The sequence below is a fragment of the Protopterus annectens genome, chromosome 12.part0 (genome assembly GCF_019279795.1).
Source record: "Protopterus annectens isolate FY-2018-M chromosome 12.part0, PAN1.0, whole genome shotgun sequence".
Classification (NCBI taxonomy): Eukaryota; Metazoa; Chordata; order Ceratodontiformes; family Protopteridae; genus Protopterus; species Protopterus annectens.
Window position 1 is genome coordinate 856,967,799 of NC_056746.1, and position 21,608 is coordinate 856,989,406.

At 38.7% G+C, this 21,608-nt stretch overlaps 1 protein-coding gene across 2 annotated transcripts in view; it reads right to left on the reverse strand.

The window, feature by feature from the left end:
- The window catches only part of NKAIN4 (sodium/potassium transporting ATPase interacting 4), a 582,098-nt gene that overhangs the window by 135,338 nt on the left and 425,152 nt on the right, over positions 1-21,608 (reverse strand). For both annotated transcript variants that reach the window (XM_044089894.1, XM_044089895.1), the window contains exon 5: positions 13,106-13,166. In XM_044089894.1, coding sequence (XP_043945829.1) covers positions 13,106-13,166 — 61 coding nt within the window. The remainder of the gene's footprint in view (positions 1-13,105; positions 13,167-21,608) is intronic.

Sequence of the window (21,608 nt, forward strand, 5' to 3'; positions counted from 1 at the left end):
ACATTCAAAAATCTAGAGAGGTAGACTCATGAAAGGTGTAAGTGAGTCCATACCCTCTGGTTGTAAGGTGCTGTCATGTGGACAGAATGGGTCAGGTCAAATTATTTTAATATTTTAATTTTCATCAGAATGAAAACATTAAAAATAAAAATATACATGAAATAAATAATGTTGATTATGAATTTTAGGCTAAATATTTTAGTAAGAGTATATTTAAGGCATTACTTGTAAAATATTGAAATAAATCCTATAGCTAATAATATGTGGATGTTATAGGGAAGGGTGTCTTTAAATGGAGGTGTGTTTTGTGTCACATGATTGATGACTTTTTTTATTTAAACTTTGCATTTGTACATATCTGTTATATAAAGAAGTCTCCCTATAAGGAGAGACGAAAAGTGATTAATAAAACGGACTTTATTTTTTATTTGTGGGTGACCATTGGAGTGATTTCCTAGCTTTTTTATATAATGGGCACTTGTTAAATGACAAAATTAATTTTTTGGTGAACTTAATGGAAATCATCTTGAAAAACAACTTTTTATATTTGGAAGGGGAACTGTTTCGTCAAACTACAGGAGTGGCTATGGGGGCCAAATGTGCCCCTGTTTTTGTGAACTTAGTTCTGACAGAGTGGGAAAAGCAATTTGTGTTCACCTCATCATTTTGGTTTAAGATAATTTTATTTTTGAGATTCTTGGACGATATACTGATTTTGTGGGGAGGCACAATTGATGAAGCAAAGGAATTTGTGGACTATTTGAATTCGACTACATCTTACTTAAAATTTACACACCAGCTGCATTCTTCCAAGATCCACGATTTAGATATAGAATTGGACAAAAAGTCAGGGAGTCTTGAGATCAACCATCTGTAGGAAAGATACTTATTGCAACAATTTTCTTCAGTTTGATAGCTGTCACCTGGCCCACCAAAAACGAAGTGTGGTTAAGGGCCAGATGGTTTAGATCTCAAGGTTAATTAGTGATGACATGATGTTCCAACAAGAGATGAACATCCTTATTGACATGATTTAAACTAGAGGGTACCCTATCAAAGTGTTGCATAAGACAAAGAATGAGGTTAATAAAGGTAGGACCTCAAAATTTGCACCCATATTGAGATCAGGAGGGAGCATAATGAACAACTGTAGGGGAACCACTTTGAAAGATGAGGTATTTGTTGTACCCTACAATAAATTAATGCCCCAACTGATCCCCAAGTTCAACATTATTTGGGAGAATATTTTTGATGCTGAGCTTAGGAGTAAGCTGGGGCAAAGGCCCAGAGTGGTATACAGCAAAGGTAGGAACATTAAGGAATGATTGGAACTGGATGACAGAAGTACAAAGGGAAATTACAACTCAAGAATGTGTAAATGTGGGGCATGTAACTGGTGTAAGTACATCAATGATGGGCCATACGTGGAAATTGCAGGTTTGCATAGGAATCTACAATGCCCCGGAAGGTGTAACTGTAACACTGAGATGGTGGTCTGTGTGGCCACATGCATTCCCTGTCAGACATTCTATGTGGGAAAAACCACTAGGCTGTTAATAGACAGGATTGCTGAGCACACCAGAGACATTAAAAATAAGAAAACATCCAGTTCACTTTTTCTACACTCATCTGTATGTTCAAATTACAAAAGATTTTTGTTTTTGTAATTGATAGGTCCTACAGGGAAGATAGAGGGGGTGACCCCAAGTTAGACGTAGAAATCAAGGAAACTAAATGGCAACTTAGACTGAATGCCAAGGTGGAACCTGGAATTAATGAATATATTTGTATAGCCAGTGTGTTAAAACAAAAGAGGAAATTATGTTAGGTTATGGACATGAATGTAAGCATTATGGAATTATTGTTTTTAGAAATATTGTTTATTGCGGTATTGCTAGTTCTGTAAGACTGAGTCACAATAGTACATATATTTGATGTTTAAGTTTGTTATTATTACAGTTTTGTGATGTTTTATTCTTCATTTTTCATTATTTTTATTTCATCCATTGTTTATGTCTGTATTCCTTGACTTAAATGAAATTATCAACAGAATTGAAAATGTTTAGGTACGGCAAGGGTTCAATTTCTGAAGGAACTGGAAAAGAGGAAGTGGTGTATAGTATTTAAGCTGTGTTTGAATGAAAGCACATGACTCTAATGATGCCTGTTGAGGTAAAAGTGCTTAGTCATAGTGTTTTGCTGTGCCTTGTCTATTAACATTTAATAAACCAGCGTTTTTAGCACGAAGCTCATGTATGCTGGTCAAATTCTTTTTTGTTTCGTTTATTCAAGATTTAAAATATTGCTCTTATAAACTTAGAAGGATGCTAGAATAATTGGATTTCTGTTAGCATGAATTTTTCAAAAGATGTGAATTCTGAAATTCAAATGTGTGCCATTATTTAATGACCTCAGCCTTCAGTGATTTGCCAGAAAACCACACATTTTATGAGGAACGAACCTAAAACATAAAACAAAAATCTGGACATTCTGCAAAAATCTGGTCATTTGAGAAGTATCCAGACTACAGGTGACATATGATCAAGATTTTATTTTTATATTTGTGTGTACTATTACAACTATGCCTGCCAATCGTTGAGCCCTCCACATGTATGCAGCGCATTCTGTGTGATAGACCAGGCTGAGGGGCATCATGTAAGCAGCAGTCATGGTGTTTGCACTTTGGAGGGCATCGTGTAAGCAACAGTCATGGTGTTTGTACTCTGGGGGGCATCATGTAAGCAGCAGTCATGGTGTTTCTACTTTGGGGGCATCATGTAAGCAGCAGTCATGGTGTTTGTATTCTGGGGTCATCATGTAAGCAGCAGTCATGGTGTTTGTACTCTCTCTCTCCAGCGTCTTGGCAATAAGGCTGTATATGTATGGCTTTGCACCTGTGTCATTCGAGGGGTATCTTATGCCCATCTCCTAATGTTGGTGGTGTGTGCTTCCTAGACATATGCCTATGAGGGCTATCAGTAGCAGCTTGGGATCACCAAACTCATGTCCCTCAGTCTTGCAGTCACTTGTAATGTGTGGCCTCCACCACTTATACAGGAAAAGACCAGACTAACCAGGACTATCATTTTTCAGGATGGGAAAGCTTTCTCACTCCCACCCCCTCCTGCCTGCCCCTTTCAGCGTAGGGCCCATTATTCAAACTTGAATTGTCTGCTGGGTTGTTGTCATAATTATATCCCTCTAGATTCCAGAGCCAGGCATACTTCTAAATTTTTTGAAAGTCATCAGTTCACTGGATTCTGCTTTACTGACTGAAAAATTGGCAGGGGCTGAAAGGGAGGCACATGCTTTGATATGGTTCACCACCTCTTTAGGTGATCAGCCCTTAAAGGTGAAATGGAATGCTTCTCCTTTAGACTGGGGATACATGCTATGGGTGGTACCATAAGGTACAGTCATAGGCCTTATTGCTGTTTTCTGGGTTCTTGAATGATCAATGTTGCCACCGTAACATAAATAAAGTAACTGGCTATGCAGGTGATGCATTTGTTCTGCCTTCTGCTGAGTCCATAGATGAAATAAAAATGATTTTACAGAAAGATGTTTTCTCACTGGATAACTGAAGAGCAGTAAGCCATCTTTTAATAGAAAAAAAATATCTAGTTCTTGCTGATAGGTTTCCCATATTTTGGGCCAAGAAAGAAGTATTGGCATTAAGACATTAAGGATCATTTCAGCATCAGAAGTAGGGGTGATCACTTAATTTAGGCACCGTGGCTTCTCACACCAGTTTGTGTCATACTCTGAGTGTATTTCTCAGATCATCAGAAAGATATGTATCAGTCTCAGTTTGCTGTTTCATAGAAATAATGTTTAATACCAGAATCCTGTATTACTGCGGACAAGGTGCATTACTCTCACTACTCTTGTTTATTGGTGTAATACTTACTTCTCTACCATACAGTAATCATTTGGAGATGGACTCCTGGATGACCTTATCAGTGAGACTGCCTTTTCTACAGATTACAACATAACAAAAACTTCTCCACAATCAGAATTGATGAAGTCATCTAGCTGGTATGATCTTCCCTAATCCTACAAACCCCGGTCCATTTAATTCTCAAGCACCATACTGTTGGAAGTACCTCCAACTAAATATGCACCAGGGATGTTTTTAGTAACTATACATCTATGTTATGGAATAAAACCCTCAGAGTTAAAACAGGTGCAGCCTAAAAGTTAAATCCAAGTTTTCTGTACCTGTACATTTAAACAGTGGAACAAAATGTTTTGAGTTAAGAAAGTTAAAACTTGAATCTCATCTAAAAAAAGTTCATGCCTGTAAATACGAAGCAATTACATGATGTGTAGGCACTAGGCAATGCAGAGCAATCAGATGTATGAATACATATGGCAAAGATGCTACACTTTACATAGATGCTGTTATGTGTATTTGATGTTGAAAAATAATGCATAAGTGCACAAACGTAATTATAACAAAGATATACAATCTATGTCAATATTATGAAACCAGAGTTTTAATTCTGGCAAACTCACACAATTGTTTTAGAAAAAATAAAATGGAAACCTAACGTGAATTATATGTTAAATGCTCTCCGTAGTTAAATGCATAAAAGCAAATTATTCCTAATTTATTTGCTGTATACTTGTTAATAACTGTAACTGTATTTCTCTGGATCTTTGTACCTGGTCTGTAATAATCAGTTTTAGTGAAGTGCTGTGTGCTCCCAAGGGTCTCTTCTGAAAAAGGATGATGGTTCAAAGGGCTGTTCTTGGACTATCAAGCTGAATAAATAAAAGTTAGATAATGAACCTGCTAGATGGGTAGATAGACAGATGCATATGTAGTTCTGTGTGTGTGTGTGTGTGTGTGTGTGTGTGTGTGTGTGTGTGTGTGTGTGTGTGTGTGTGTGTGTGTGTGTGTGTGTGTGTTGGTCGGGTGGCCTGGCAACAAAGAAACTGTCAGGGGAACAGCTGTGCATTCCTAGATGACTTGCCATCTGCAACTTTCTGCTCAGAAGACCTTTGACAATTAAAAACCATGACTGCTATGTTAAGAATGCCAGTGGCACAAATCTTATTTCTGGTAACAGAACACAAAGAAATGTCAGTGCATCAGTCAAAGGGCTACCCCACAAAAATCTTTCTGAACAGTGGAACTAAGTACATCTGTAGGGTGGGGATACTGAGTGAGGAGTTACCAATTAGTCACTTCAGCTGCCTAAGTTACAATGAAATTCCCACCATTTAAATCACAGGACAGTTAAAATGTTCAGAGCTATAAATGGTAAATGTATTGATATGTGTTTTCTAAACTGAGCAATAAATAATGACAGGGTGTGTGCTGTTATGTATTGATATAATTCATGGGGTGGGTCAGACTTTGGGGTGAAACTTAGTGATGTTGCTACACAGTAACTAACATTTATGGAGTATCTTATTGCTATTATGCAGCAAATAATTTCTAATAATAACAATAATACGTACAGAATTAATTTTTATGCCTGATCTTGAGACTCACTCTCCTGAGGGTCATTAGTCAGGTGGATGCCATAAATTTGTGCAGACATTTTGTGTAGTGTATAATTTTATTCTTTTTTATATATTGACTCATTTTAGTATATAGCATTAAAGTTTACACCCAGTTAATCTGTAGGGATCAGACACAATTGTAAATTGTAAATCACCTGTGCTCAACTATATGCATCTTGAATAAAACAAAATATTGTAACCCCAGAACATCACTCCTAAGTCTGAATTTCCTTTCCAGGACAGCAGTTTCTAGCAGCTGAAGACACAGCAAAGTATTCTGTATCACACAACACAACTGAGGGAGCGAACTGGAAAGGATTAACTTCACTCTGTTGTGGTTATGTGTCTGCTTGCTTGAATATGGCAGTGTTAGGAAAAGCAGTCTAAAACACAGCCAGCTGGCCTGGGATACCCGATTTGAAGAAAGAAGGTTCTGATAGGGCAACATTATGAATGGTTAAGGGCTCCTGCCACATCCTTCCTACCTCACACTATGTCTGCATCTTGATGTCGCCCTGACTCCTACTAATCCAAATCTAACAGTCTACATTCAAATCTAACAGTGTACAGTCCACAAGGTGGGTAAGAGGGAGTATGGAAGAAAGGTGCAGAGCCACTTTGAACACATGAAGAATGCAAGGAGACTATGGCAAGGCATACAGGACATCACTGACTACAAAATCAGGTCAGCACAGTGTGAGGACAGCATTGAATTTCTGGACAGTTTGAACATCTTCGTTGGTAGATTTGAGGAAAGAAACGACAGTTTGGCACTAAAGCTACCCACTGATGAGAAGGATGCAGCACTCAGCCTTAGCATAGAGGAGGTAAGAAGAGAGGTATGGAGAGTGAGCCCCAGGAAGGCTGCTGCCCCAAACAACATACTGGGCAATGTGTTAAAAGGCTGTACTGATCAACTATGCACAGTAATCAAGGAAATATTTAACACTTCTATTGCTGTGGTAATAGTACCCTCATGCTACAAGGAAACTAACATCATCCCACTATCTAGAAAACCACTCCCTCCAGCCCTAATGACTACAGAGCAGTTGCTCTGACATACACTGTTATGAAATGTTTTGAGCAGCTAATCAAAAAACATCTTTCATCATGCCTACCTCCTGATTTTGACTCCCTGCAGTTTGCGTACAGAGCTAACCAATCCATGGCTGATACCATATCAGTAGCACTACACATCTCCCTTGAGCATTTCGAGGGCAAAGACCATTATGTGAGGATGCTGTTCATAGACTTCAGCTCTGCATTTAATATGGTGGTACCAATGTAGCTGATAGAAAAACTGACACATTTAGGAATCAGTAAACATCTCTGTACCTGGATCCTGGACTTCCTGATTGAGAGACAACAGAGGGTGTGTTCCTGTAAGAACACATCAAAGTGGATCACAATTAACACTGGGGTTCACAGGGATGTGTTCTCAGCCCACTGTTATTCACCATCCTGACCCATGACTGCTATACTAAGCACAAGTCCAACCATATCATCCAGTTTGCTGAAGACACCACAGTCATGGGGCTCATCACAAAGGAGGATGAAAGGGTGTACAGAGAGGGGGTGGCATCTCTGATCAGTTGGTGCAAAGTTAACAACCTTGACCTGAAAGTAAGCAAGACCAAAGAGATTATTATCGACTTCAGGAAAAAGAGTACAAACCACCCAGTGCTCAGGATCAATGCTGAGAGTGTAGAGAGGGTTAAGAGTATGGAATTCTTGGGTGTACACATATCAGAGGATCTCGTATGGTTGTGAAACACCAGCCAGCTGGTCAAGAAAGCACATCAATGCCTCCACTTTTTAAAAAAGTCTGAAAAAAGCTAAGCTTTCTCCTCATATTCTCTCCACCTTCTATAGAGGTGCAATAGTGAGCATCCTCACATGCAACTTCACAGTGTGGTTTGGAAGCTGCACATTACAGAAAGGAAAGCGCTGCAAAGAGTGGTGGAGGTCGCAGAGAAGGTAACGGGTTCCAGCATTCCAGCGATACAACATCTTTATCTCCAAGAAGCATCCAAAAGGCCACAAAAATAATACAGGACAACATGCATTCTGTGCATGGACTGTTTAAGCATCAGCACTGGGCAGGAGATATCGCAGTATCCGCTGCAGGACTACAAGATTCAATGACTGTTTCTACCCAACAGTGATTTGATTTCTGAACTTTTGCACTAGTCCCAGAGGTCTGGACACATAATAAGTTAATTTTTATTTATTTGTGCAATATATACTTACATATACAAGTAAATGCAATATTTATTTATTATAGCCATAGTATTATTTAACCCACTCAAGTGTAATATTAGACAAATAACTTAGGCATTGTTCAATCTGTAATGTGTTTTCTATTACTTTAAATAGGATAGTTAATTTAACTCAAGGGAGGGTATTCTTTTCATATATGACTGTTGGTAAATGTCTCTGCTCTTTCTTGCTTGTATTGGGAGTAGTATTGTATTTGTTAGTTATGTTTATTCCTCTACTTGTACGTGTTGTTTCACTTTCCTTTGTAATCTCAAGAATTAAGCAGATGCACACATGTGTAGTTCTAAATGCCAATAAAGTTTATTTTGACTTTGGCTACATTTCATTATTTCCAGCAGTGGTGGCAGGGAATATGCTCCCTAGACTTTTTACTCCTGAACGGCTGTACAATAAGCCTCTATTCCTTTTATTAGGGAAAAAATGGCTCAATCAGATCACTTAAAGAACTGCAATCAAAAGACATGCAGGTTTAGAATTAAATTGCTTCCCAATACCTAGACCTAGGTTTCCTCAGTGATGGCTAGAGATTTTAATCTAGGGGGTTTCTCTAAAACAGTGGTATAAATATTATTATACCATGATCCCCCCAAAACGTGCATGCTGATTGGCCAGCATGCCCGTTGTAAATCGAGTTATACTAATGGAAAAGGTCCGGTCGCCCGGACTTTTTTCCATTAGTATAACTCATTTTTTTAAAACACTGTCTCGCTATGTTAAATGGGTTTAACATAGCGAGACAGCTTTAAAATAAGCAACGGAGATCTCCGTTGCTTATTTTAAAGCTGTCTCGCTATGTTAAACCCATTTAACATAGCGAGGCAGTGTTTAAAAAAAAAGCAACGGAGAAAGCAAGATCTCCGTTGCTTTTTTTAGTGTCTCGCTATGTTAAATGAGTTTAACATAGCGAGACAGTTTTAAAATAAGCAACGGAGATGTCCGTTGCTTATTTTAAAACTGTCTCGCTATGTTAAACTCATTTAACATAGCGAGACACAAAAAAAAAGCAACGGAGATCTTGCTTTCTCCGTTGCTTTTGCCCACAGCTCTGATGTACTGCGCAGGCGCGCAGTACACCAGAGCTGCCGCGGATGCCAGACATCTGCGGAAGGGCAGCAAACAGGCATTATACTATGCCATTATTTAAGAAAAGTAATAGTTTCTTTTCTTAAATAATGTCATGGTATAATAGCAATAACCCACTTCTGGGTGTGGGTAATGCTAAATTTACCCACGGTTGGCTTTGTTTGGTCCCTCGGGCTTCGCCCTCGGGACCAAACCACGACAACCGTGGGTAAATTTAGCATTACCCACACCCAGGCGTGGGTTATTGCTATAATATAACATACAGCAAATTTTTATGGCAGCTAGCTCTCTTTCAAGCAAACTGCAAACACAGAGAAAGCCTGCTAATGCTTTCGCAATACCTATAACATGCATATACCATTCTTAAACTGCATTACAGTTACATGAGAAACAGATCAGATATTTTGTCTGATACTTGCTAACATCATAAGATGATGCATTATGCTGATTTTATAGAAAACCACTTAGTTCCACAGGTTGAATATCTAGAACTAATTAAAGTCAGTATAAAGACAGTCCATCAACACATATTAGAGTTCTTGTAAGACTAAAATATGCCAAACCAGTATTTGTACTTCCTATCTTTGATTTTTGGTCTTGTTTGTGTGCGCTTGTGTGTGTGTGTGTGTGTGTGTGTGTGTGCATGTGTGCGTGTGTGTGTGTGTGTGTGTGTGTGTGTGTGTGTGTGTGTGTGTGTGTGTGTGTGTGTGTGTGTGTGCAGGTTTTATCTGTGTGAACCTGTGTGAGCACATGGCAGTTCCTGCTTGCCTGTAATTTAAATGATTTTGAGATTAAACATTTTTCTGATGCATCTGTTTTATGTACTTGCATTTAACACTTTATGCCTGATCTCAGTAGCTGAGACTCATAATTCCCCATTAATCTGCGAGATGGAATGCAATACTAGCAGTAAAAAGGGCAACTGTCAGAAACAAAGGACTGTCATGGGAATGGGGAGCAGAAAGGATTGCGACACATGCTTATAAACTTACCCATCTATTTCCTTTGTAGCACTGATCACTCAATAACCTTCCCCTACCCTTCTGTATATTATACTTTATTTATCAGTCAAACTCATAGCAGTGTTCTGCCAAGACACACGCAATCAGTCAGCAGGAAAACCCTCTGGAAAGTTCCCTTCACCGGTCACTGAACCAGCTGCAGACAGCACTAAGGGATGAGTGCTTTGTAAAATAAATCCCCTGCAGGCTGTCTTGAATATCCATTACCATTGGCTGCTCACTGCAGGATGACTCATTTTTTTTACAAGATGTCTACTACAGTAAGGCTGGCTTATCTGTAATGATGGCTGCTCCAGTAGAATGACTACTTTGTACAAGCCATCCACTGTAACCAGACTGGGATATCCATTATTGACTGCTGCACACTGAAGAATAAATGTTTTATACAAGCTGTCCCCTGCAGTCAGTCTCGAATATCCATTACCATTAACTGCTCAGTGCAGGATGTGTGGCTTTTACAAGCCATCCACTGCAGTCTGTCTGGGTATCCATTATCAATGGCTGATTACTATGGGATGAGTGCTTTGTACAAGCAATCCACTACAGTCATACTGAGATATCCATTATTGATGTCTGATTCTTGTGGGAGGAGTGTTTTGCACAAGCCATACTGAGATATCCATTACTGATGTCTGATTCCTGTAGGATGAGTGTTTTGTACAAGCCATACTCTACAGTCATACTGAGATATCCATTACTTGATGCCTGATTCCTGTGGGATGAGTGTTTTGTACAAGCCATACTCTACAGTCATACTGAGATATCCATTATTGATGTCTGATTCTTGTGGGATGAGTGTTTTGTGCAAGCCATTACTCTACAGTCATACTGAGATATCCATTATTGATGTCTGATTCCTGTGGGAGGAGTGTTTTGTACAAGCCATACTCTACAGTCATACTGGGATATCCATTACTGATGTCTGATTCCTGTGGGAGGAGTGTTTTGTACAAGCCATACTCTACAGTCATACTGAGATATCCATTATTGATGGCTACTGTAGAAGGCTCCATGTCAGCAACACTGCACAAAGGACAGTCTGTGACACCATCTGAGTGTGTTTGTTGGGGGGGGGGGGCGGCTGAGGGGAGCATTACTCATAACCAGCCATTGACAAACAGTTAAACAATACTAGGTATGATAAACTTTTTGCCAATGAGTGATGTTGATAGCCAATATCTACAGACAGGCAAGGATGTGCATGTTTAGTTAATAATACCCTATCACATTTACTTACTAACAGCCATTAACACCCACTGTAGAGTGCTCGCAGTTGGCAAAGGTGACATCTGGTGATGTTCAGCTTCAAGTAACACATTCCCTGGCTTACTGCATATTAAGCCTTAATGTGGAGTATTGCTATGTGTCAGACAGCATCATGCCCTGCGGAACATGATGCAGCAGCCAGCCTTGCAGGGACTGTTGACCAGTTACTCCCAGCTACAGAGTATGTGTCTGTGCAGGCAGCAGTGCTGGCATTCTCTGTAAGTCTGAGACACCCACTGCAGACAGAATTTTGAAGAAAAAGGCAGAAACAAGAGTACACACAGAGGGATCATGTCTAGACAGACTTTCTTAAACATACATATCAGAATTCCTTTGGTAGGCATTGTCTCGTAACATAATCCCTGGCTTCAGTATATTCTCATTCCAAAATTCCTGCAGCAGGAAAAATCACATCTCAAAAATCTTGCAGGGGGCATACCATATTCCTGAAGTCCTAGGATAAGCATACTCAGATCAAAAATTCTTAAATTAGCCGAGAACCTATCTGGCTGAAGTGCAAGTTATTGTGGCTGAAATTTCAATATAAGTGGTAATTTTCGCCAAGATAAAATGTTACAGATGTAAGCAGAAATGCAAGGAAGTACTCAGCCTGTGTCTTTCAGTATTTTTAATTCCAATTGGGGAGTGGGTAATTAATGGATAAATTAGAGAATAGTTTTGAAAAGCAACCTACCTCAAATTTCGGGTATGGATTTTGAGGAAGAAGTTTGGCAGTCATGAATTAACCTACCACATTGCTACTGAAGGTTCAGAAACAGTTGCAAAGTGTAACATTGTTGCTGAAATGAACAAAAACAGTCACAGATGGAGAAAAGAGTTTGAGGTACAGGGCTGTAGTAAACCACTGCTTTGCAGAAGAGTGCTATCCAGTTAACCTAGATATTACCTACATCTTGTAGGCTATCAAGTAATCAGTAAACAGGTCCCTAGTTAGGTTCTGGCACATTGAAGATGCAGGCGTCTTTAGGAAATTGGCTGTTCTAAGCAATTCCATATAAAAGTGCAAAACAAATGAAGAGATGTGTATACTTATACTCCAGGTTGAACCCATTACACCCTGCTGATGCCACCCTCCCTATCCCTGCCCCATTTCACCTATTGCCCCTCTTCTTGAATGATTCATTGGTCATACAGCCATCTGCTATTGATGGCTGCCGTAGTGTGGATTAGGATGAACGTCTCCTCCTAAAGTGATTTTAGTATACTGGAGAATTACTGATACTTGTTTTTGGAGAGTATTTTTCCACTTAATTTTGTTTTGGTTTGAGATGAAATTCCTAACTCCTTGCACCTGTTATATTCACACATCTGTAGTTTTCTCCCTAAAAGTGATAAATCCGTCCACTGGTAGATGATTTATTAGTTTTACATGTATTTTATTGCACTGTATCCAAAGCACTATGCACCTCAATAAGAATCTTATCCTGTTGTATCTTATTTTTGTTGCATTTCACTTGAATACAGCTACGTTTATTTTTTGATTTATTGTCTGACTCAGTAACTAAATTTACTGCATTCTGGTTACTTTGTAACAAAATCTGTTGCAGACTACAGAAAACATGCCTACCCGCTTTAAACTGTTTCTACCCTCTACTGCATCATCAGAAGGCTAAATGACATGGAATCAGGAAGTACTTGGACAGTTGCTCAGCCTACAGTAAGTAAACAGAAACACCATTTTATTAAACTTGATAAATATAGGTCCACTGAAAAAAATAAAGTAAAAACTACACATTTAAGAATAAGAAAGCCCACTTAACAAAACGAAATGGCAAAACAAAACTTTGTACTTGATCTTTAAGCTGGTCCATGACCTCTTGCACTCTAATGTTATTACCCATACCCACTATATCTTCAGTACTGCATTTGATAAGCTCTGACATCCATCTGTACTACCTACAATGTTGATCAATACTTACAGCCATCTGCGTCCTCTGAGAAAAGGCTGATGATGTAGCAGGCATAGACAAATCCCAGCAGCTGTAAGACAAAAAGAAGGAAAGAGCCTGTGTTAGTGGATCAAACTGCAGAGACAGAGAGAGAGAGAGAGAGACAGAGGATTTCATCCTTAGAGTAACACAGTGTAGCACAAATATGCAACAGTCTACACACACACACACACACACACACACACACACATATATATATATATATATATATATATATTTGTATATGTATTAAGAAACATCATTATTTTCTATCGCCATTTTCCACGTTTTTATTCTTGAAATGTAAAATGATATGTTTGAGGAAATAAAACACTGACCACTCTTGGAATTTGCAGCCACACTTCTGTCTTTCAGAACATAAAGAGGGCAGGGTAGGACAGGGCTGCAGTGACTATCATTGTTGACCCACAGCTGTTGGTTTCCTCAGTTTAGCTCTCTTAGCCTCTTTGCTAGCTAATCAGTAGTCCTTCTTGAGCTGTTCTGTCTTTTCTATCTCCCACTGTTTCTTGCACTCCTATTTTTTAACTTGCTGCACTTCTGCAGCCCACCGCCAGCTCTCTTTATGCATGTTATTTTCATACCTGGCTCAGACACTTTTCTCTTCCGCAGTCCTCACGCATTTTGTTTTGAGACACTGTCATACTTACTCAACTATCTCCTCTCCATCCTGAGGTGCTAGAACCCTGAGTATTTCCTTGAACTCTTGTGCTTTCATACCACTCAACCTCCAGGTCTTCAGCCAAGTCTCTTGTAACCTTAAAGGCTTCTCTAACCACTATTTGCAGCTGATTGTAGCCATCAGTGGTTTATGCTGTGGGATGACTGTTTCACTGGGGATTATTTTGCAATCTCTGATTTTACCCCAGTGCCCTTCCTCTGCTAGGAGGAAGTCCACCTTAGTTGCATTTTGGTCACTTTTGTATGTGATTTTCTGACTGTCTCTCTTGGTGAAGTATGTGTTGGCCACCATTCAGCCATTTGTCAGATAGAAGTCTACAATTACCTTTCTTCTTCTTTGCTCCACTTCCCCTACAATTGTGGACCCAGGCAGTCCATATATCCTATTCTGTCTGTCCTGATAGGAGCATTCAGGACCCCCATTATCAACACCAACCCATGCTCTGCTGCTTTAGCTAGTAGGTCCTATAACTACTGCCTGAATGTATTCTTTTCCTTATGATCACAACCCTGTTGTGGGGCACAGGCACAGATTATGAATACTGCCCTGTCCATTCACTGGAGTCTGACTGGTATGAGTTTATCACTAATTCTGATGTTCTGATGACATCCCTCACTCTCTTCAGAAGACTCTTTTAACCACAATTCCCACACCACTTCTAGCCTGTCCTCCCTTGATTAGTAGACAGCCAAATAGCACTGATGCAATCTCGCTCCACTTTGTCTCTTGATTACATAAGTGCCCCGTATCTTCCTTAGCATCATGTCATCCACTTCCAAGCTGTATGCTTTCAGTGAACCTATATTCAGTTTAGCAATCCTTAGTTCATGTTTAGCAGGTTGATTAGATTTACATCCAGTCTTTGCTCAACAGAACTAACCCAAGTAACCCAGGCTTGGCACTAGGCACCAACTGCCCAGTAGCACATTGGCTTTATGGTGGGCAAACACTCTGGCCATTAAAGGTATATAGACTCCGCCCACCGTCAGCATGGGTCCCTGGAGTAGGTTGATTCCTCAACCTACTTATCACCGTCAAATATCCATGTCCATTTTTAGTGACCGAATCATCTAGAAACAAGTTTTACACTGAGTGGCTACCCCTGACATAGTGTGCAGTCTATGTTCTATGTTATGTTATCTAGAAGATACTGCACACCACAGCTGATGCCTAAAGCAGTTGGTCCACACAGGTCTTCCACTGAAAGGCACTGCCTAAAGTCTGTGCTGTTTGTTCACCACAACTCCTTCAGTTTTAGGTGGATAGAAACACTCAGCATGTTTTTGTTAGGTAGTAGGAATCCTACAAACGCAGACTCTACACAGACATTGGTCAGAAGTCAGGATCAAACGCTGGACCTTGTGCTTGAGAGGTGAAGACCTTAAGCATTATACCCACCTTGATTTCCTAGGGGAGAATCTTCTCTTCCTTGCAAAAAAATGCTGTTTTATTATTTTTTTATGTTAAAAAGTGGCTTTTTGTGTTGCCCATTTAATAGTTCTATAAATGTTCATTACAGTCATTAGCAATTTGTTCGAGTATAGGTCCATTTTAAGTTGGTCTATATGATAAATGGGATGTCTCTTATAAGCACTACCCTAAATTCCACAAAACAGTAAATATAACTTTGAGGACCTCATCTGCAGCTGTTTTCTAATGTGTACATCATGCCAAGATTCCTCCACCTGAAGTTCAAAGGGTACATTTGGGGGGCAGTGGTGGTACAGTAGACAGAACTCAAATTCTCATCATCTTATTTAGTTGTAATATATTTAAAAATGTCAGAAACCAAAAAGACATACAGAAATAAGAAAATGCCTTTTTCTGAGGTGCACAGGAGTCTTAAAAGATTTATGCTAATCCCAAGTGAGCATTTTTCAGTCAAAACCCCAGAAGAAAATACAGTAAGTTAGAAATAATCAAATCAAAACATGGTTCAAAATATCCAGTTATACATAATTATATGACAATTCTTCTTCTTTTGGCTTTTTCCCCTTTAGGGGTTGCCACAGCAGATCACCTGTCTGCTCATGATTGGCAGTGGAGTTTTACGGTGTTGATTTGCCAGCCCAGCGCCTAACCTTCCACAGAAGGGACACGCATGCACACACTCATGCCTATGGCCAATTTAGGGTGTCTAATCTACCTACAGCATGTCTTTGAGATGTGGGAGGAAACCGGAGCACCCGGAGGAAACCCACGTGACCACAGAGAGGACATGCAGACTCCACACAGAAGGCACCCCAGCCGAGGATCGAACCGGATATGATATATAATTAAAGATATAGTTTTGTTTAGTGAAACAAAAGCAAGCATGGTAACAAATATATGAAAATAGAAGCAGTTTAATTCAAAACACATTTTTTGTCTCAAATCTGCTTTTATCTTGTTTGCGCTACTTTATTTATACATGCAGTGTACTCTTGCAATTTAATAAGGACCTCTGAGCTGTACAGTACCTTCTTCTTATAGTATGTACTTTTGTTATGCTATCTTATATAATAAGGTCCTGTAACTTATTCAATATTTTCTTCTTACCTATGTATTCTGTTTAAATTACTCAGGATTTTTGTCTTGTGTTCAGGTCATGGCAGAAATGGTCCAAGGATCATTCTACCTACCCAGTAATCTGACAATAAATAATAATACAGACAATGGCACAGATCTAGCAGGATTGAGATGACTATAGAAACAGAGAAGGTTGAACTATTCGATATTTAAAGTAAAGCAGCTTATAAAAAAGTCTGCAGGAAAAGTAAAGTTAGATGAAAACAAAGTGAGAGGGAGTGAACAGATAAAAAAGCCAGCTGCTTAAGAAAGGGAGGTACAATCACAAACAGGGAAGAGAGCTGAGATTGAACACTGATAAAATGTTATATGAGCTGCAGCAGATGGTAGCAATGACTATGGCATTGCTAACTGGTGGAACGAAATTTCCAAGTGAAGCTTTGTCCTAAGGAATAAAAAGGACTGAGATAAGTAATATGTGAAATGAGTTTTTGTCAATGAGATCTGCATGATGCCTGCACTGAGGGGGAACACATGATAGGAGTATCTGAAGTTAAGTCTGATAAATAGAATTTACTACATATTGTGGGGAACTTTGCAGAGGTGATTCAAATATGATGGTTTGAAGCATATTAGCTGAAAGATGACAGTATGTGAGCCAGAAATGATCAGACTTAAAGGAAAGCTTTGCCCATAAATGCATGTGTGTGTGTGTGTGTGTGTGTGTGTGTGTGTGTGTGTGTGTGTGTGTGTGTGTGTGTGTGTGTTCGTGTGTGTATATACTACACATATATATATATATATATATATATATATATATATATATATATATATACGTGTGTGTGTGTGTGTGTGTGTGTGTGTGTGTGTATGTATTTAGGGAAACTGAATATGAATGAATACCCCTTTGGATGACATTTCTTTAGTCAAAAAAATTTTAGATGACTTCACAGATGGTTGACAAGTGTGTGAGACTGACAATCCCTGGGTAAGAGAATACTCCCTATCCTTGGTGATCATGTAATCTCAGAGTTAGTACATATCATTAGCAGGGGTTTTGGAGGCTACAGACCTCCACATGGAGGGTGCAGGGGGCTTGCCCCCTGCAAAAATGATGTTTTACTCTGTTTTTGATATTGATGCATAGCAGCATGATGACATTTGCAAAGCTAACTTTTTGTGATCAGTCTACTGAACGTCAATATTTGGGTCAAGATATATATATATATATATATATATATATATATATATATATATATATATAGTAGCCGCGGTGGTAAAGCAGTAGCATTGTTGCCTCACAACAAGAAGTTCTCCTGTTCGATTCACGGGTGGAGTGCCTTCTGTGTGTAGTTTGCATGTCCTCCCCATGGTCGATTGGCCTCCGAAAGACATGTGTGAATGGGCGTGCCTTCGCTGAAGATTGGGTGTCGGGTTGGCAACTCGGCACCATAAAAAAAAATTTACTGCCAATCATTAGCAGACCGGAGTTCTGCTATGGCGACCCCTAACCATGAAAAACCGAAATATATATATATATATATATATATATATATAATATATACATATATAAGGCCAAAAACAAAAAAGGTGCACGCAAAAGCAGCAGATGTAGTGCTCGGAATACACACACAGTCCAAAAAAAACAAAGTCCAGCAATTGCAGATTAATCAAACCCTGTGATCCATGAACCAGGGAAAAAGGGACCCAAAAAACACTTAAATAAGTGTATCAAGCTTTTTTCCAGTAGTACAAACATTCAGGCAGCATACATAGCGGCCATTCGGCTTCTACAACACAGACCGGTGACCAGTTTCGCCCCCTGGTGTCATCACTGTGAATTCACCATAAAGCAAGCATGAACCTTTAAATACCATAGGTTCTATTGTAATTAAAGAAACAGAGACAAAAATAACATTTCAGAGCACACATATCCATATGCAAAACAATAAAGATGTTCAAAAGACACATACAAAAACCAAATAAGTATATATGTATATATAAGAATATATATATATATATATATATATATATATATATATATACATATATATAGATATATATATATATATATATATATATATATATATATCTATATCTATATATATATATAGAGATATACAGGTACATATGAATGTAAATGTATAAGCATATGGGAGAGAAGAAAAATGAATTTTATAATCAGAAAAAGTACAATATACAATTCAGATATCACCAATGGTCATTGAGACCAGGTTTATATAAGGCCCCTAACTTCACCATCCACATTCTTTCTTTCTTGTCTAAAATATCATGTTTAGTTAGGTCAGACAGCCTATTACCTTTCACTGCATCAATTCCAGCAAATAAGAATCGTGCTGAAACATGTTCCAGTCTATGTTTATAAAGTGCACTTCTTTGGCGCTTACAGCTTATGTCACTCAAGTGCACTGCAATTCTTTTCTTTAGACATCTAGAGGTCTGTCCGACATAAAATGCCCCACATTGGCAGACAGCCATGTAAATTACCCACTCAGTACAACATGTGATTAAATATCTGATGTAAAAAACTTTGGCTGTATTAATTGATGTGAATGACCTAGTCCATAATATCACCCTGCAATAAACAGAATTTCCGCAGGCATTACTGCCCCTATAGGTATATTATCATTATCTTTCGGCCAATTTATTTTATTTTTATTTTATTTTACATTTGTTGACCGGGCTAGTCCAACTGGATACATGTCCATTTCTCCATATGACAAAACAACACACAGGAGATAAAAATACAAGGTAATACTTTCAAGGTCACATAAACAATAAAACAGGTTAAACAGATAGTTTAAGTAGTTGAAACATTCTTGAATTATGGATTGGATAGGTAGTAGCTGGCTGTTTGCTGCTGATCAGGATTAGTACAAGGGCATAACCAGTTAGATTTTAGTAGGTGTTTGAGTTGTTTTAGGTTGTTTGGGAGGGATTCCCCAGGATTTTCCAATGGTTTTGCAAGAGTGCTTCACCTCCTGAATTATTAGCTTTAGTGGTTTGGATTTGAAGGTATTTGGAGGATCTTATGGAATGAATATTTTGGTCATTTGGGGGTTTTGTCAGGATGGTGTATAGTTTTGAATGCCTCAGTAAGTTGATTAAGTTTAAGAGTGTTAGGTAGTTCTAACCAGTGAAGTTTTCTAAGATTGTTACAGTGTGTTATAAATCTAGCTATGTGGTTGTAGGTAGTAGATAGCTTGTTTAGTTCTGTTTTATTAGAGTCCTAGCAATGGTTAATTGGAAGTTCTTAATTCTATACATGGACCCAAGTTTCTTGTTTAAATGGTCAGATTAATGTGGGTGTCAAATTTAAGCTGTGGTAGGAAGGTCACACCCAAGCAGTTTGGTGTGAGAGACAGGGTCAATTTTGGTCCCATTATTGGATATTACGTGAAAGTTGGGGTGATTGGAGGAAGGAGAATGATTTCCTTGAGGGGTGGGAGTAGTGGGGAAAAACAGGAGTAGTTTGGTTTGATGGGTTAAGCAAGAGTTTTAGTTCCAAGAACCATTTCAGATCAGTGTGGAGTCGTCTGCATATTGTATGCAGGAGGCTCTGGGAATAATAGTGTGCAGATCATTAATAAATAAAGAGAATAGTAGAGGACCAAGGATAGATCCTTGGGGAGTAGGTCAGATAAGCTATTTTCCCATAGCACAGCCTGATTTCTATGAGAAAGGTAGTCATTAAACCAATCTATGGTATTCTTGCTAAAGGTAGTATGCCTCCAGTGTGCGGATCAGCTGTTGGTGATTCACCATGTCGTGTGAGACAGGAGATTGTTTTGAATAAGATGGGTAATGAGCTGTTTGTGAATGCAGCGTTCCATGATTTTTGCTAGTGGAGATAGTATAGCTATGGGTCTGTAGTTTGATGTGTCTGTGGAAGATCCACCTTTATGGAGAGGGATGATGTGGGAGATTTTCCAGATAGAGGGAATAGAAGCTTCTGATATGGTCCGGTTGACCATGAAAGCAACTCCCCAATATTTCTTCCATGTCTATAGCCATAAGAACAATTGGTGTCTAGGCATTGGTCAAAAAATGGGTCAGATTTTAACACAATACGTAGCTACAACTTCTCTAATTTTAAAGATGTTTGTACCATAATTCACAACAAATCTGATTTTTGAACTATTTGTCCTAGTTTGTGTAGCCCCATCATCCTTATCTTCATGCATATCTCTATTTTTCAAGAACTTCTCTCTTTCATAATTTAATGCCTTAGTTTGTTCCCTGTTGATATTACATCTCTGATAACCTCTTCTCACATAAAAAGTATCATACACTGTGCATAACAAGGATTTACAAAAGTAAGTGCTAAATGAAGGATGGAGCCCTGGCTATGGCAAGGAATATTCAACACTGAACAGTGACTCAGTAACTCGATAGTGTTGACAGGATACACAGTTTATCAGACTGGATAATGGAGGATGTGGGGCTGTCATGCTAATGAGGATTTGAGCATGGGTTAATTTCCCTGTTGGACACTGGGATACATCCAACTGCTACCTCTTTTGAGTGGGTAGGGCCATCCTGCTGAAGTCAACCCCTTAGCAGTGCTTTGACTCAGTGTACATTACACTCATGGGTTGCCATTGTGTGGACACAATTGAGTGGGACTAAAAAAGAAAAAAAAATTGCAAACCACCCCAGATGACTGCCTAAATGATGGCTATTCTCAGCTGACCCAAACCCACAGTAATGGGGAAAGGAATGGGTCAGTTAGCCAAGAGAGGGATAGATGATGATTGGCAACCAAGAGGGACAAGGTGCAGCAAAAAATATATCTGTGATTAGGACTCGTTACTGTCTATATGGGAGGACCTTCACTGAGATAATTCACATATAGTCTTGATTCTAAGCAGATTGGCCAAATGATGGCAGTATGAGAATAACAAATTGTTAAGAGTTAAAGGAAAGCCCTACCCAGAAACGTAAAATGTGTAAATCTGTATCTATATTTATCCATATGTATATATCTGTATATCCATATCTAATATATGTGTATGTGTGTGTGTGTGTGTGTGTGTGTGTGTGTGTGTGTGTGTGTGTGTGTGTGTGTGTGTGTGTGTGTGTGTGAGTGTGCGTGTGTGTGTATATATATATATATATATATATATATATATATATATATATATATATATATTATATATATATATATATATATATATATATATATATATATATATATATTTATTTATTTATATATATATACACACACACACACACACACAGGCACACATACACACACACACAGTG